This window comes from Triturus cristatus, chromosome 10, assembly GCF_964204655.1.
Source record: "Triturus cristatus chromosome 10, aTriCri1.1, whole genome shotgun sequence".
NCBI lineage: Eukaryota > Metazoa > Chordata > Amphibia > Caudata > Salamandridae > Triturus > Triturus cristatus.
Window position 1 is genome coordinate 280,463,821 of NC_140593.1, and position 16,952 is coordinate 280,480,772.

A 16,952-nucleotide genomic window follows, 5' to 3' on the forward strand; every position below is an offset into this window, starting at 1 on the left:
CACCTACCATGTGACCCAGGTACACTACGGAACCCTGCCTAATCTGGCACTTACTGGCCTTGATCATCAGGCCTGCCTGTTGCAGGGCCTGAGGCACCTGGTGGAGGTGAGGCAGGTGTCCCCATTGCTGGAACTTTAGAAAGTGATTCCATCTAAGAAGGCGACACAAATGGTTTCCTTGCCAGCCAGGACCCTGTACATCCACCTCTGGAAGGTGAGAGGGCATTTTTTATAATCCAAAGGGCATCACCCAAAATTGGAAGTAGCCCTAGGGGGTTTGAAAATGCTGATTGCTCTTTGCCCCCCTCTTCGGGGCGATCTGCCAATGCCCTGATGTCAAATCAAAGGTACAGAGGAAATTTTCAGTGCCTGGCCTGTCAAGGAGCTCATCAGCTCAGAGGATGGGTTGTGCATCAGTCCTGGTGCTGGAATTGAGTCCTTGGTAGTCCACGGAGATCAGAGTTCTGGTGTGGTGCCTGCTGGTGTAGCTTTTGGTACCAGCACCACAGAGCTGGACAAGGGCTTTATTGGAAGGCTACTACACCCCTAGTGCCAGCACCTTGATGCTGGCCCTCAGCCTGTCTGACAACCTGTAAATGTTGTTTTTCACAGGTAAGCTGTCTCCAGTATCAATACTGTGGATGCAAAGATGTGAGAGTCCAGGGGTAGAGTGAGAACAGAGAGACAAACTGTCCCTGCAACTGGTAGCAGTTACTCTTCTCTTCTGGGGTCAGGGTGGAAGAGAGGTTGACACCCCTCACTGACCCATCATGTAACTGTGCTGAGAGGAGGTCAGGGAGAGCTTCACTATCCTCTTCCACCCCCTCATCTGTCACGAGGAGCATGCTCACTTTGGACTTCTGAAAGTGAGGTTTCAGTCCGTTCACATGGAGCACCCTTATGGGGTTCCTATGGTGTGGAGATCCATCAAGTAAACTCCCCCTGCCACGCCTTGATTTTGTATGGGCTGGTCCAGCGGTCCTGGAGAGCCGTGGGCTCTACTGTTTCCATGACCCATAATTTCTGGCCAGTTTAAAACCCCACCAGAGTGACCTTCTTGGTGTACCAGAGCTTCATGAATTCTTGACTGGCTTCAAGGTTACTTTTTGCCTTCCTCCAGAAGCGATGTATCTGTTTGCAGAGGGACAGAGTGTAGCTGACCACATCTTTTGGAGGGTTTCTTGGGAGGTTGCTCCTGCCCTTCCCTGACAGGGCTCTGAGTTCCTCTTACTGGGTGGCCATAGAGGAGTTCAATGGGGCGGAACTATACTCCTTTCTGAGGCACACCCATGTAGGCAAAGAGGAGGTATGGTAAGAGAAAGTCCCACTTAGACCTCATGGGCTAGGGCAGGCCCACAATCATGCCCTCCAAGGTATTTTTGAATCTCCACAAGACCATTGGTTTGGGGTGATAGGGTGTGATGAACTTGTAAGTTACACCACACTCATACCTCATGGACTTCTTATACACAGACATGAAGTTAGTGACTCCGTCAGAAACTACCTCCTTTGGCAACCCAACATGGGTAAAGATCCCCAGCAGAGTCCTAGCCATCACAGGTGAAGTTATTGACTTCAGAGGTATGGTCGCTGGGTAGCGGGTGGCATGGTCCACCAAGAACAGGATAAATGTTTTGCTTAAGGATGTCTTGGAGTCCAAGTGTCCAATTATATCAATGCCCTCCCTTCCAAAGGGGATGTCAATGGCTGGTAATAGGATCAGGGTCCCTTTTCCAGATTTGCACTGGCCTGGTAAGTGGAACAGGACTTGCAGAATGCATCTGAGGCTTTCTTCATTCCGAGCCTATGAAAGTGGGATATAAGCCTGGTGAAGGACTTGTCTTGCCCTAAATGTCCTAATAGTTTGAACCAAACCCAGTAGGATGGTCCTGTAACACTAGGGGACCACCAGCACATGGGCCACCCCAGCACCAGAAGCCTTAGGCTCACGAAAGAGGATCCCATTCTCCCAGTAGATTAGGTGATCCCAAGAAGTTCACCTGCTGCATGGGCTAAGGCCTGCTGCCTTAAGCCCACAAGAGTGGGACAATTCTGCTTTTTGCAGAATTCCTCCCCGGTGGGCTAACCCTCAACTTGCCAGATAGCAAGCTAACATTGGTCATCTAGGGCAGCAATGTCCCCCTCGGTTGGTTCGGGCCGCCTCCTCAGGGACCTTGTAAACCTCCACTGTAGGAACTTCAGGGGCTTGCTTTCCACCCCAATTGCCCTGCTCCTTGGCAGTTGTCTGGGCTAATGTCCCAGGTTCAAGACATCCTTGACTCACTTTCTGGGCAGCCATGGACAGTGTGGCCATACAGACCAACTCAAGGCAATCTCATTATCTCTAAGTGAGACTCAAATGTTATCCTATGGGAGAGATAGGTCTTGCAGTAGTAAAAAACTAATATAAGAGTCTTTTATTACCACGACATGTAAAACATAAGAGTACATGTCCTACTTATTAGATACATTGCCATCTGTCCTCTCAGCTGTCAAGGGCCCTCCCTTGGGGTGACTTTGTGTCTGTATTAAAAAGGAAGGTTTGGGCCTGGCAAACGTTTTGTTTTGCCAGGTCGAAATGGCAGTTTAAAACTGCACATGCAGGCTCTGCAAAAACAGGCCTGAGACATGTTTAATGGGCTACTTAAGTGGGTGGCACAATCAGTGCTGCATGCCCACTAGTAGAATCTCATTTATAGGTGCTGGGTATCTATAGTGCGACTTTATTAGGGATTTATTCATAAAATAACTATGCCAATTGGGTATAAGTCAACATTTCCATGTTAAGAGATGAGAGCGCAAGCACTTCAGCACTGGTTATCAGTAGTAAAGTGTGCAGAGTTCTAAGGCCAGCAAAACAAGGTCAGCAAAAATGGGGGAGGAATGCAAAATGTTGTGGGAAAGACCACCCTAATGATGACGGGACTAACAGACACAATGTTTATCATGTTTGTGACAGAGTATTTCTACCCCCAAACTCTAAATCAGACCCACAGATTGTATGTTCAAGAGAATAGGAGAAGAATCTAGGCAAAGCTCTACACACTCACAAATAGCTGTTTGCAAAGTAAGCATGCACATCAATTTGGGGCCAGCAGGGGTAACAGATGAACTCATGGCTTAGCCCTTGTGACCCCTGGCACTTCCTTTGCCATCCCTGGCCTCAAAGGTGGCATAATCAATGTCAAGAACATAAGGGCAATTAATTCTTATAGGCATCATATCTTCACCCTCCTTGTTTTCTGTCCATTTGTATTACACCAATAATAAATATTAGTCTATTATTTACTACTACTGTAATAATAATGGAACACCAGGATCAGGAACATGAACTCCACTGGAAGCTGAAGTAAAAACAAATGTTTTAAAGTGTATGTTGTGTACTTGAATGTGTGTGAATGAGATTGTGTATGTGTGAGTATGTCTGTTAGTGAGGGTGAGTGACGTGTAGTGAGTGGGAATGAGTGAGATTGAGTGTCAGTAAATGAGTATAAATTAGTTAGACAAAGAATGAGTGAAAGTGACTTCACATGAGTGAAAGTCAGTAAGAATGAGTAGGAATGGATGTGAGGTAGTATTAGAAAGTGTGAGAACATATGAATGAGAATGAGTGAGTGTTAGTCAGTAACAATGAGTGAGCCTGATTGAGTGAGATAATAGTGATTGAAAGAGTGAGTATAAGTGAGCATGAGTGAGTGACAGTAAGAATTAGTAAAATTGAGTGAGTTCAAATTATTGAGAGAAAATTATAGTGTCAAAGTGAATGAAAATAAGTGAGACTGAGTCAGAATATGTGATTGAGAGTACGGATGAGTGTAATTGAGTGATTGAGAAAGTATGTGCAATTCAGAGTAAAAATGAATGAGTGTACGTGAGTAAGAATGTTGTGTTATACTTGTAAATCTGCTGTTAGCCCAGTTATACCAAAGATTATTCTTGGTTTAATATGCCACCCATGGCAAAATGCTGACACTGGGCATACTAGCGGCAATTCATAGCATGACAGATGCCTGTGACAAAATACTGGCACTGGTATACTAGAGTTAATACTTGACATAGAATATACCAATGGCCAAATTCTGGCACTGACATAAGGATTGAATTCCTGGCATGGGGTGCCTGTGAAAGAATTCTGATGCTACCATCCCACAGGAAATCTTTACTATAACGCTAGCACTGGCCCATTGGGAGTAATCCTTGGCATATGGGAGGAAACCACAGAATATGGGATGGGGCAACCATGGTAAACCACTGGCCCTGATAGACAAGAGATATATTTTGACAACACTGGTATATGGACAACACTAATGGCAATAACATTCTGGCTTTGGCATATTGTCTGTATTTATTATCCCACGGATCTTCCATGGCATATGGGAGGCATCATGATGAAATGCTGGGCCTGGCACAATGGAGAACATTTTTGACTAATGAGGGCACCCATAGCACACCATGAAATTTCTTGAATATTTTACCAAGGTTTGAGAGCCAATGGATTTTTAGCAAATTTATGGAAAAACTGGGCTTTAAAATGAACTATTTCACTCTCTTCTTGCCAAAATGTTCTCTGGAGGAGAAACCTCACTAGAAGAGATGGATCTCATTCACGTCAATTATTACAATTCAGGGCAAGTATTACACCCCTCCACTTTCAAAGATCAACTGCTGCCACTGCAAGAACAGACAGAGGCATAACTTAGTCAATAATGTTAGGGGATGAGAGTCTGATATTTCCCAACAGGGATCACTGTGTAACCAAATAGGGACAGGCAAACTGAGGAAGCAGGAAGGTGGGTGAAGGGGATGTAGGAAAAGGTAACCAGAGGGGCTAAGGGCAATAGTTTGCAGTTATTTAGAAAATGAGTGAGTACATACCATCTTGGGTGAAAGGAGTTTAGGCTGGGACCATCACTATTTTTCTTTGCTTCCACCTACCAGGAGAGGCGTGCACATGGATCTCCTACCTGGATGCGTCTCTTCCTACCTGTTGGGTGCCTCTTCCGGCGCAGGCCTCAGGGGAGAGATACAACAGTAGTTCTTCAGATGCTATCACCAGTGTGGGTAAATTGTGAATTGATAGTTTGGTCATTTCTTCTGCCACAAGCCTTCAATTGGACGTCATCACCAGCAAATATCCACTCTCCCGTCCACGAGCTTCAAGTGAAGGGGTGCTCTGGAGCAGGATGGGAAGAGGTTTTTTTTTGTTGCAATTTATGGTTCACCAGTTGTGAAGGGAATCAGGTTTGTGTACCTTGTAAGCATCCTGCAACATTTTCATCAGTCTTGTTCACAAAGTCTGGAGTCATATGTTACTTCTAACCCTACTCTCACTGCCAGTATAAAACTGCTCAATCTGTTGGTTATGGACAAAGGACCAGGACTAGGGCTCATTGTGGGTATGGTTGACCTGGGATCACCTCCCATGGTTATTGGCAGTTTTTAGCAAATAAAGTTTGGATCAAGTGGAAGTGTGGGGACATAGTTTTCGAACTCTGATGCCAGATCCAGTTCATTATTTTTGTTACTATCCTGTATTCTTAATTTTGTAGGTACGTTGGAATTGCGTTCGGTTCGTTTGAATCAATCAGAACTATGTTTAGGTATGGTTTAAACATTGTTATTGTTTGGTGGGTGAGAACTGTTTGGAATCAATGCTGTATTTTATGGGCCATGTGTAATTAAAGCTGGTGTAAGTATGTTGTCACTGTCTCTATAGAAATACGGTTGACTGGGGCTTCTCCTGAGTGCCCAATATGACAATAAGATAACTTTTATATGTGCATGCAACCTTAAGACTCAACATTAATTAACAGGAAACTCAGAGTAATTGCCTTATATTTATTGACAAAGTGCAGTATACTTTTACTGTTTTTTATTTATTATATACTTATATTTAACTGTACACTTATAGTCGAATACCAAACGTATGCCTTGCATGTTTCAAGCATCTGTTTGCAGTGGGCGCATAACCCTTTAAATATTTTACCAGGATTGTAACCTGTCACCAAGTTACCCAAGGATCTCTGCAATGAAAGTATTTAGAATACTAAACTAATTTCAAAGTTTACAAGCAGTTCTGTGGAGAAGGCCCTTTAATGCTGTAGAATTTATCAATCCAATGGCACCACCGCATTGGTCCTGGCGCTCACAGTCGCACGGTGCGTGGATGGGTGGGTAACACTGACATACCAAAGGAGACCCTGAGGAAATCACGGCGTGTGGTGCTTCAGAGATTCAGAGTATGTAGTCTTAGCAAAAAGAAGATCCATCACCAGACTTTCAGTTCAAAAGTAAGTTTATTAAAGAGATAAAGATGTCAATACATAATAAAATAGAGCATTACATTTTCACCTAAACAAAATAACTCTTAGGATCAGAAATAATTGGAAATATGAAAGAAATATACATATCCTGAAGAAAAGGGTAGCATAAACTAGCTAAATTGGATTGGCATATGTAAAATTAAAATGCATTACATAAAAGAAGCACAAAGCAGTGTTAGGGAAGTCATGGAGGTTGAAGAACTTCTTGTTGGTCAGGGTTCAGAGAAAAGGATCTTTTAGCACTAGCATCAATAAACAATGTAACAAGTTGCCATAAGTTTAATCATTTCGTAGCCATATGAATAGGATAGACAAAAGAAGTATCTAATCTATGATTGTGACAAACAGCATACCACCACGCCTGATATGATATCTTGGCAAAAGGTTTCCAATTTTTTGTTTTTTGTTGGAAGGCAACCGCCAATAGTAAATCAATGATTCTAGTTTTGGAGGTATGATTTGCCCAAATAGGGGATAAACTTCCCATGAATACGTGGGCAGCTGAAAAAGGGAAACTGGAGCCAAAGATTAGGTTGATTTGGAACCATACATTTTTCCAAAAATTGTGAACAGGTGGACACAAAAATAACAAGTGATTTAAGTCTGCCAGTGGAGAAGAACAAGTCCAGCAAGTATCAGGCGTAGCGGTATGTCTCCTGTTTAGAGCAACTGGGCAAAGCAAAAGTCTATTATATATGACAAACAGGGTCTGCGTGGTATTTGCGGCCCTCGAGAACTTTCTGATCCTAGTCCAAATTTTTCGATAAGGACGTCGACCAATCAACTCCCAAATCCGCTTCCCAAGCAAGTTCCACCTTTGTTTTTTCTCTTATAATAGGTGAAGAACGTAGATGATTGTGTATAGCAGAAGCCTTGGGTTTAGTTCAAAGCAAGGCGTGTAGTCTATTGACTGGGGACAAAGTGGAGGCAGCGGGAGGAGTAAATTGAGCACAAGTGCTAAAAAGGGCTTGTCTCAAAAGGTTATGTTTAGATTGAAAGGACCGGGGCAGGATGAAGAGTTCGCTGAGTAGCGGAAAAGACAACATTTATTCTGCGCAAACAATTGTTTAACCCAAATTAGGCCTTTATATCTCAAAAATTTCTAGTAAAACGGTCTCCCCCTTATCAATACTAACTTATTATGCCAAATTGTGGATTTGAGAAAAGAGTCAAAGTCCAAAGGAATTGATGGTAAGTTCGAGCTCAGAATTTTACAAGTGTGTTTAAGTATAGGGGGGATAGGGATTGTGGCTTTTGAGAAAAAGAAATATATTTTTGAAAGGAGAAGGGAGATAAAAAGAGGCGTTCAAGTGTAGTCCATAAAGGACAGCCTTCCGAGGGATCAGCAAGCCAATTCAAGGATTGGCGAAGTAAAAAGGACTTGTGATATGTGCGGAAATCAGGAAAATTGACCCCTCCTTCTGACTTAGGACTTAAAAGTTTCAATGGTGACATGTGTGATTTTTTATTATTCCACAAAAAAAGAGGAAAGTATAGAGTTAATCTTTTTAAACAGTTTTAACTAAATGGGAGTTGGGATGTTAGAAATTGTATACAGTATTATAGGAGTTATCAAAATCTTTATGGTGTCTAGTCAACCCCACCATGACAGATATAGAGGATGCCATTTGGCAGTTAATTCCGATATTCTATGTATACACTTATTCATACAGAAAGAGATTGTACCAGAAATGGAACGTGTAAAGTATAGGCCTAAATATTTGATATGATTGTGGCTCCAAGCGAAATTTGAGATTACAAAATAATCTTTAAAGGTATATTTAGTTATAGGTAATATCTCACATTTATCCTTGTTCAACTTGTACCCAGAAACAGAGGAACAGGATTCAACTTCCTTTAAGACAGCAGGGATAGAGGTTTGTGGTTTTGAAATAAATAACAGTATGTCGTCAGCATAAGCTGCAAGTTTAATTTGGGTTTTGACGTATTTTGGATAAAAAAGGTTCAAGGACTAGATTAAAAACGAAAGGGGATAAAGGGCAACCTTGGCAAACACCTCTGCCTAAATCAAAGTATGAGGATGTAGCGCCATTAGCACACACCGTCGCATGTGGGTTTGAATAAAGGAGTGATATTAGAAATATGATTTTAGGACCGAAACGGAACCATTTAAGAGTGTGAAAAAGGTAGGCCCAATCAACTCTATCAAACACTTTTTCTGCGTCTAAGCTATTGCTGCTAACGATTGGAATGAGTGGGAAGATTTAGACAAAACATCAAAAAATAAACGAGTATTATCTGTGATAAGATGGCCCTTAAAAAAAATGATTTTTCCATACCTAACAAATTGGATAAATGAGAGTCTAAGCGCACGGCTCAAGATTTTGAGAAAATGTTATAGTCAATGTTTACTAATGATATAAGTCGGTAGTTTTTGCAGTATTTTAAGTCTTTACCTTTCTTGGGAATAAGGCAAATTAAGGCTTCTGAGAAAGAGCCAGAAGAGCCTCCTGAAAGCAAAAAAAAGTCTGAAAGGTTGTGGAGTTTAGGAAGTAACAGCTTTGCGAAATGTAGAAAAAACCCAACAGTGAAACCATATGGGCCTGGGGCTTTATCCTTTTTAAGAGCTTGCAAGGCAGTGAGGACTTCATTATATGAGAGATTAGATTCCAGAGATGAAAGGTCATGTCGGATGTCTGAGGGCTACTGGATTGTAGAAAAAAACTGGGAGATATGTTGTTGTGAAGGGGGCAATCTAAGAGGTATAGAGTCATTTATAAAAAAGTAGAAATTCGGTCAGGATTTCTGCGTCTTTAAATTTCAGTGTCGAATGGTCGTCCATGATAGATTCAATATTGAGTTTGTTATGTTTCAGTTTCAGATAGTTTGCTAAGATTTTCCCTGCTTCGTTTTGACCACCATAGAATTTCGCACTAGATTTTAATAGATATAATGGAGCATTATCCGTGGACTCTTTGTTAAATTGTAGCTTAGCATTTATAAGCACAGATAAACAATCTTTTGATTTTGAATGTTGAGAAGGTTGTTGGTTTAATCGTGTGCTATCTTACGTTTCGTGGAGACATAACCAATAATAAAATCTCTAGCTGATGCTTAAACGCATCCCAAACAACCGAAGGAGATATATTATCATTTTGATTAAATAAACAATATTGATTAAAAAATGAAATAAAGGAGGTTGTGAATGATGAGTCCAGAAGAAGAGCATTATTAAAACACCATCTTCTAGGAGTGCCTGGTTTTTGTAGGATATCAAGCTGGATAGATACAGGGGCATGATCATATATTAAGATAGACCCAATATCAGCTGCTAATAAAGATTGGGAAACATTGTGGGAAATAAAAAAGTGATCAATACGTGACTGAGTAAGATGGACAGGGGAATAATAACTATACTCTTTTGTGGTAGTGTTGCAAAGTCTCCAAGCATCAATAAGTTTATGTTGTCTAATGGTGGAAACAAAAAGTTTGTGCGCTTTGTTTGGGATTAAAGAGATTGTTGAATTGCGATCGATGAAGGGGTCTATAACTTGATTGCAGTCGCCTGCCAAAATAAACTCATCAATGCAATGAGTAATTTTTTGGGTTAAGGAGGTCCAAAAAGTGGACTTCCTGCAGTGAGGGCGTATACATTAAGTAAAGAAACCGGAGCATTCCCAATCAATAACTTAATACAAACCCATCATCCATCTGTATCAGAACATTGAGAAAGGAGCTTAAAAGAAAGTGATTTACGGCAAAGAATTAGAACTCCATTTTGCTTACCGTCCCCTGGAGAAAAGAAAACTTCTCCAGCCCAACCCCTTCTCAATTTTAAAGATTCTTCAGCCGTTTAATGAGACTCTTGTATACATGCTATTTCAGTTTCTAATTTAGCTAAGTGAGACAAAACCATTTGTCTTTTTATAGGTAAATTCAGACCCCTGAGATTCCATGACAATAATTTCAAAGACATAAAATAAGTAGAAAGAAAAGCATAAGATACCAATCCAACAGCCAAAGGCATAACAGAGAAAAATTGAACGAAGTGGAGGAATAACCATAGAGTATAAAGTAGGAGAGATAAAGAGAGTGAGATGTAGAAATACAGGAGGAATTGAATGAAAAAAATGAAGAGTAGGATGAAAGAGTAATCAAAATACTTGAAAGAAACGAAGGAAATAAGATAAGGAAGGTAAGAGAGAGAGAAAAGGAAAAAAGGGGGAATGGGAAAAAGGACATACCTAAAGATATCGAACAGGGATGAGGGGGGGGGTGAAACCACATGGAACAAGTGGCACACCCAAGTTTGACCACGCAGAGGACGAGGAGGAAAACACTTTCTGTGAAAGACAAAAAAGGAAGCAATTAAGAAATATGTTATAACTAAGTTAAGTGAAAGCACATTAATGTCAGAGTGAAAACATGTAAGGATGCAACATGGTAAAACAATAAACTAAACATTATGAATTATAAAACCACTGCAACAACTGAGAAAGGAGAAATCCCAAAAGAATTAATGAAACTAAGTGGTATGAGATGATGAAGCTCCTGAAGATTCCATGGCCTCTGTTTTGCAAGAGTTTATGAAATTCTGTAATTTCAGTGGAGCTTCGTAGGTTGTCGTTCTGTTTTGGTAGGTGACCTTAAAAAGGCAAGGATGAAAGAGTCCATAGCGAGCTCCCAGAGAACGTAGATCAGGTCTCATGTTGAGAAATTCTTTACGCCAGTTTGCTGTGGCTTTGGCGGAATCCTGTGAAAAGAATAAAGTTGAACCAGACCACACAACACGGTGAATTGATTTGACAGCTGCAAGAACGTATAGTATGACTCCTCTCAGTCTTCGTGAAGTTGATGCATTTGATGTCTGACGACCAAGACTGTGAGCTCGCTGAATATTAAGCAAAGTGTCCTCTGGCATATGAAGTAACCTGGGAAGAAAGGATTTAAAAGAGAGGAGAGAGTCTGAGCCCTCGCTTCCCTCCGTTAAGCCATTGATATGAAGGTTATTTCTCCTATTGCGTTTTTCAAGGTCTTCGACCTGTTTTTGTAATGTGGAATCTTGAGCTTGAAGTGCATTGACCTTAGAGTCAGTGATCCCAAAAGAAGACATACTGTGTTCAACTACCGTAAGTCTTTTGTCTATCTGAGACCAATTCTCAGTAAGGAATTGCAACTTGGCGTTTGTTTCCTCCATAAAAGGTCGAAGGGCACGTATCTCTTCCAACAACAGCTCCAATGAAGCAGGAGAGGAGGGCTTTGGTGGAGAGGGAGGGTCCATTTTCAGGCGTTTTATTGTAGACTTTCCAGCCGTTGAAGGAGCAGAGTTTGACTTGTTAGGCCCCTTAGGTGGAGACAATACAGAGTCTTCCATCTTGGCGAATTCTGAGAAGATTCTGGAGTTCTTAATATAAAAATGAGTGGGTCTCGAAGCAAGAGGACCAGGTTTTTTTTTAGTCTGCCCATGTCGAACAATCTAGAGAGATTTACTTAAGATGGGAGATACGTTACCAGGCCAGCCAGCTGTGAATTCTATTTGTTGGAAGGTAGAAAATGTTAACCCAGCTTAAAAAATTATAGGAGCTCAAAACGTTTCCATGCCAAAGGTCAGGTAAGGGATACTAATTAATCACAGAATTAAAATTCCCATATAAGGCAGTGTGGCAAGGGGTAATAACCAGGCAGCCTATTATGAGGAAAATACAAACAGAAAATATGCAATTTTCATGAAAGAGACAACTTGAGCAACAGCCAGCAACAAGGTGAGATCATATCAAGCAACGAGCCAAAAAAAAAAAGAAGCTGTTTCCTAGATGCACCCACCATGTGAGCGAAAGATGAGGAAAATATATGCAGTCCAGTTATGATAATGTGGGTTGATCTAGAATGGCTGCCGTTTAAACTTTCCTCAGCATAAAGAGAAAAATTGAGAATAAACACTGTAGAGACTTCCAGGCAGGCAAATGAACAGTCAATAAAGATGACAAATGATGGAAAAGCTGTGCCCTAAATGAAAGTTAGCTAAAACGCATACCGCCTTAGTGAGGAACTTGGTAAGGTATCAACGTTTCAGGAGAGTCCTCACTCACAAAATGGTGGCCATAACTCGCGTTGCTCCGTGGCCGAAAATACCATCAAGAATAACAAGGTTCCATCATAAGGACTAGGAGCGCTGGAGGCAACATCCCAGTCACAACGCTTTCCACCACCTGCACCACCGTTTCAAATGTGCTGGACAAGCAGGATAGCGCAAACCCGCCGCGCCGCTCTGAGGAGACTCACACGGGCGCCACCATATTCCTCGGGCGCCAAGCACCCCCAGATACATTACCAGACTTAAACTTTCTTAAGATGAAGGATACTTTTTAATATCAAAGATTAGTTAATGATCACACAGCTCTGACATTCTCTTTTACAAACGTGGGTAAGGGAAAGGAAAGTGGGTGCTGCTGCAAGAGACAAAAAGTGTACTTAGAACAACTTAACTATGAATGGCTGACTGTGTCCCGACTACTAACCTGAGCTCAACTTTGAAGACTGGTCCCCTGTGTTGTGCATAGCTCTAACAGGTGTTCGTCCAACAAGCAAGTCAAGTTATTGGGGTCATGTATTCAGGTATGCAGTGTGAGTGAAGCAGTGTCCTGTTGGGCTGGCACACAGATTAATTATTTCGATGTTCCGGGCCCAGGCTGCACAACAATTATATATATGCATTTGGGTAAACACTCTCCCAGCAGTGGCGTAACAGTCACGACCTGAAATGACTGTCTCACTGGGCAATAACCCAACTTGGTAACCATTAGGGGTGTACCACCCCAATTACCTTTCCCCAGAACATAGGCCCCTGAGAGCAGAATGTAAAAAGTGCTTGAGAAGCACTGTTTACTTTCTGCAGCTAACGATGAACTTAAAAACAAACACTTTTCAATCAAGCTTCATTTTTGCAAGAACTTGGAAAATGATGAGTTTGTATAAAACTTTCACCTCTATGCAAATGATCATAAATCAAAATATATTAATAACAGTCATGCTGCGCAGCGCAACAAGTCACCTTTCTGTGCTGCATGACAGGGGAAGGACAGGATTACGCTGTATTTAAAGGAAAACAGTGTATCCCTACCTTAGTCTCTTCTCTGGTGTCACTATTGCTGTCTAGCGCAAGCTCAGGCACCCTTACACCTTGGTACAAGGGTTTCTGCATTGTAAGGAGGATTGTTTTTGTGCAGGAAGGTGCACCTTCCTGCACAAAACAATCCCCTGATGCACTATCCTTTTTCTGTGTGCTGCAGAAAATAAGAAGAAACTCTGAGAAATAAAAATATGTCTCTTCTTTGAGCCTCACCTAGGAAAGGGTGGTCCTTTGTGCTGCACTGCCTTACTCCATGTTTATGATACCACTCGGGGCCACGCAAGGTGACCTTGCATGGCTTCAAAAATTGCAATATGGACCTATGTCGCGCATGCACACCACTTTGCATGGGGTAAGTGCGGCGCAACTCCTGTCATGAATATGCCCCATAGTTTTTTGAGTAATACAGAACTCTAATATATGTGGTATCTAAAACAGACTGTGCTTTGTTTTTATGTTAATGCACTTGTTATGTGTTTTTAACAATGTCAATTATGTAACGTCATAAAGGTCAAGGGTCATGTGAGATCACTTCGTATGGGCATTTGGGGGCAATGGGTATATGATGTTACTTCCTATCAGGCGTGGCCCGTGCCGGTAAGAACAGTGGGGTAGGGATTCGACATACGGCGACGAGGTAACTTGAATTCAAACCAAAGCCATCACTTTTTTTTAAATTTAAGTTTCCCTCGTCATCGTATATCGAAACCCCCCACCCCACTGCTCTTACCTGCATGGGCTGCGCCTGCTTCCTATTAAGGTCAAAGGGTGTGTGATGTCTTCCTGGGGAAGTTTGGTGAAACAACGTCCAAAACTATCTCCTTACTTCTATAATGCTTTTTTTAAAAAATGTTGATCTACTCATGTTTGCTCTGGATTTCAATATCTCGAACTCGTGATGAGAGGTAATTCTCCCTGAGAACTGTCTGTATTTTTTTTAGATTTCCTCAACAGTAGGTTGTTTAATTGTGTTCAATGACCAAATGATAATACAAAGAAAAACGAAGCTTAAGTAGTACCTATTTATCTTTATTCAAGAAGTTTAATACAGTAGTGGGTGCAAGAGGAGCCCAGCTGAGTGGAGGACAAAAGCAGAGAATTGCCATTGCTCGAGCCCTAGTAAGGAACCCAAAGATTCTGCTGCTGGATGAAGCAACATCTGCTTTGGACACTCAGAGTGAAGCTGTAGTGCAAGAAGCTCTGGATAAGGTAAGGACCCATTTATTACTGAACTGATTTATCATGTCATGATTTCATGTGTTTGTGATCTTAAATAAAAAAAAGTGCCATAATGAGGTTTGTATGGATGGCACTGAATGAGATTCCAACAAAATGGGGACAGGGGCTAATAAAGGTCACAATTAACATTACATAAAATGAGTAATAAGCATTCTAGTAACACAAATGGGTGAAAAGCAGCATCTAATCATTAATGATATGTTTTATATAGTGTGGTAAAGTATGCATAAATTAAAGAAAATGCAAAACAGGTTTTCAGGGTGCAAAATACTTTTATAACATGCAGGCCTTTAGTCTGTCAACAATGATGCTAATAATCCGGCTTTTTTCACGAAGGATACTGGAGGAGCACCAAGTGCATTATCAGTGTTGATACAATTGTCTGTCAGTAAAAATCAGCAGTGATTATACTCATCTGCAGAAGTCCATTGAGCTCAGTGTTATGAGAAATAACAGTAAAGAACTGATAGGGTCTATTTAGGGTTAACTCAGAAGAATTTTCATTTAATTTGCAACTTGGTAAACCTCATATATTTTAGAAAGAATACAATGGTCAAACTCATAAAGATACCTGAAGTCTGTGGAACATTGTCTGCTGTCCTGTGCATGTGTTGTATTACCTAGGTAGTCATATGATGGGAAAATGTAAAATGCAGGGAGATAAGGACTGCATTTTATTCCATTAGAAAGACGAATATGCATTCGATGCATTGACAGAATAATAGTATCTAAAATTGATATTTAATCAATAGCTTTTGTCAAAGAAACCACATATGGTTTTGTGAGTATAAAGATTGATAGAGACGTTTAAAATACACATTTAGTTTCCTTTTTTATTTAAAAGATATGTTTCTATATGGCTACAGCAACTTTGTAATTAGAAGCATTTTTTTTTAAAGTGAAATTTTAGCTACAGAGGTAGGTCACTGCTATTTTAGATAACAAGCACTGATAGATGTATTTGATGGTGCTACTAGAATTATTAACCAGTGGGTTATGAGAGTCAACAAGGTAATGACATTTATATTCTAGAAATCCGCTTAAAACTGATATTTAGAGAGAAACCTTCTATGACACAAAATAGGCACATCTGACTCAAAGAACTGTATCTGATATGCATTGGAATAAGGGAATTGGAATGGTGGTGTTGGGCCCTAATGATGTTGCTGTTGTTTCATGCAGGGTAGTGAGCTATGAGATTTCCCATGTCTATTACACAGTAGTGAGCTGCAACACCAATTTTTCATGGTCGTCTGGCACACACCTGAATGACGAGAAGAGATGTAAAATACAATTAAACTTGAAAGTCTAGGCTCATTCCTTTAGTGGCAGCCAATGTAAGGGACATCACAATAAGAATCTTGCTTCATATTCAGGGCCACATTTACAAGGAATTTGCGTAGGGCAGTGCCGCAACTCTTCTTGCTCCACTGCCCTACGCCAATGTGCAAGAGCAGGAATGCACCTTATTTATGAAATACTGTGCATTCCTGTCCTTTCCCCCGTGCTGTTGCACACTTTTCTGCCTAACACCGAGGTTGGTACCCTTGCACCATGGTGCAAGAGTGCCCCTGTTGCAAGCAGGATTGTTTTTGTTCAGGAAGGGGTACCTTCTTGCACAAAAACAATCCCAAGAGGCGTTTTCCTTTTTCCATGTGTGATGCTGATGCACAGAGAAATAGAAAGAGGAAAAAACGAGGAGAAACAAAATTATTTGTCCTTGTTACGCCTGCTCTCGAGAGGCGTAAGATTTTGTGCTGCCCCAGGTTTATGTGATTATTTTGTTTTTTATCTTTATTTATCGTTTTGTGTGCAATCATCAATATGATATGTCTTCTAATAGCACCAATTACTATTTAAACATAGAGCAACACTTCCGTATGGTGGAAAAGTACATATTCGTATAGTTGAGATCTGGAGCTAGTAGCAAGTGGGAGTCATAGTAGAACTACAATCTTAATCACATTGTGTATATCCAGCAACCATAACAAGTACTTTACATTTGACTTTATATAACTTTCCCAATCTTGTAATCAATCAAGGGGAGTAAACTCTTCTGTGTTATTGGATGTTCAGCTTAATGTCCCCGTCGGGGGGGTCACACAAACCTTTCACCCAACACTCAGGCTACCGTCCCATTGTGTATTATCCATTTCTGCTAAGCATTAGCTGCGTCTACAGTGACTGCCTTACTATGCCTTACTTGATATGGCCCCCATATCTCGTGTGGCCTGCTGTCAACAGGCATCAGAGCATTGAAGGTGTCCATTTGGGTGTTACAATAAGTCATGTCTGTGTGC

The 16,952-nt window shown here is 41.1% G+C and overlaps 1 protein-coding gene across 1 annotated transcript in view; it reads left to right on the top strand.

Annotated features, from left to right (window-relative positions):
• The window catches only part of LOC146789325 (ATP-dependent translocase ABCB1-like), a 1,722,143-nt gene that overhangs the window by 946,543 nt on the left and 758,648 nt on the right, over positions 1 to 16,952 (top strand). The window contains exon 15 of the mRNA XM_085631119.1: positions 14,452 to 14,622. Coding sequence (XP_085487245.1) covers positions 14,452 to 14,622 — 171 coding nt within the window. The remainder of the gene's footprint in view (positions 1 to 14,451; positions 14,623 to 16,952) is intronic.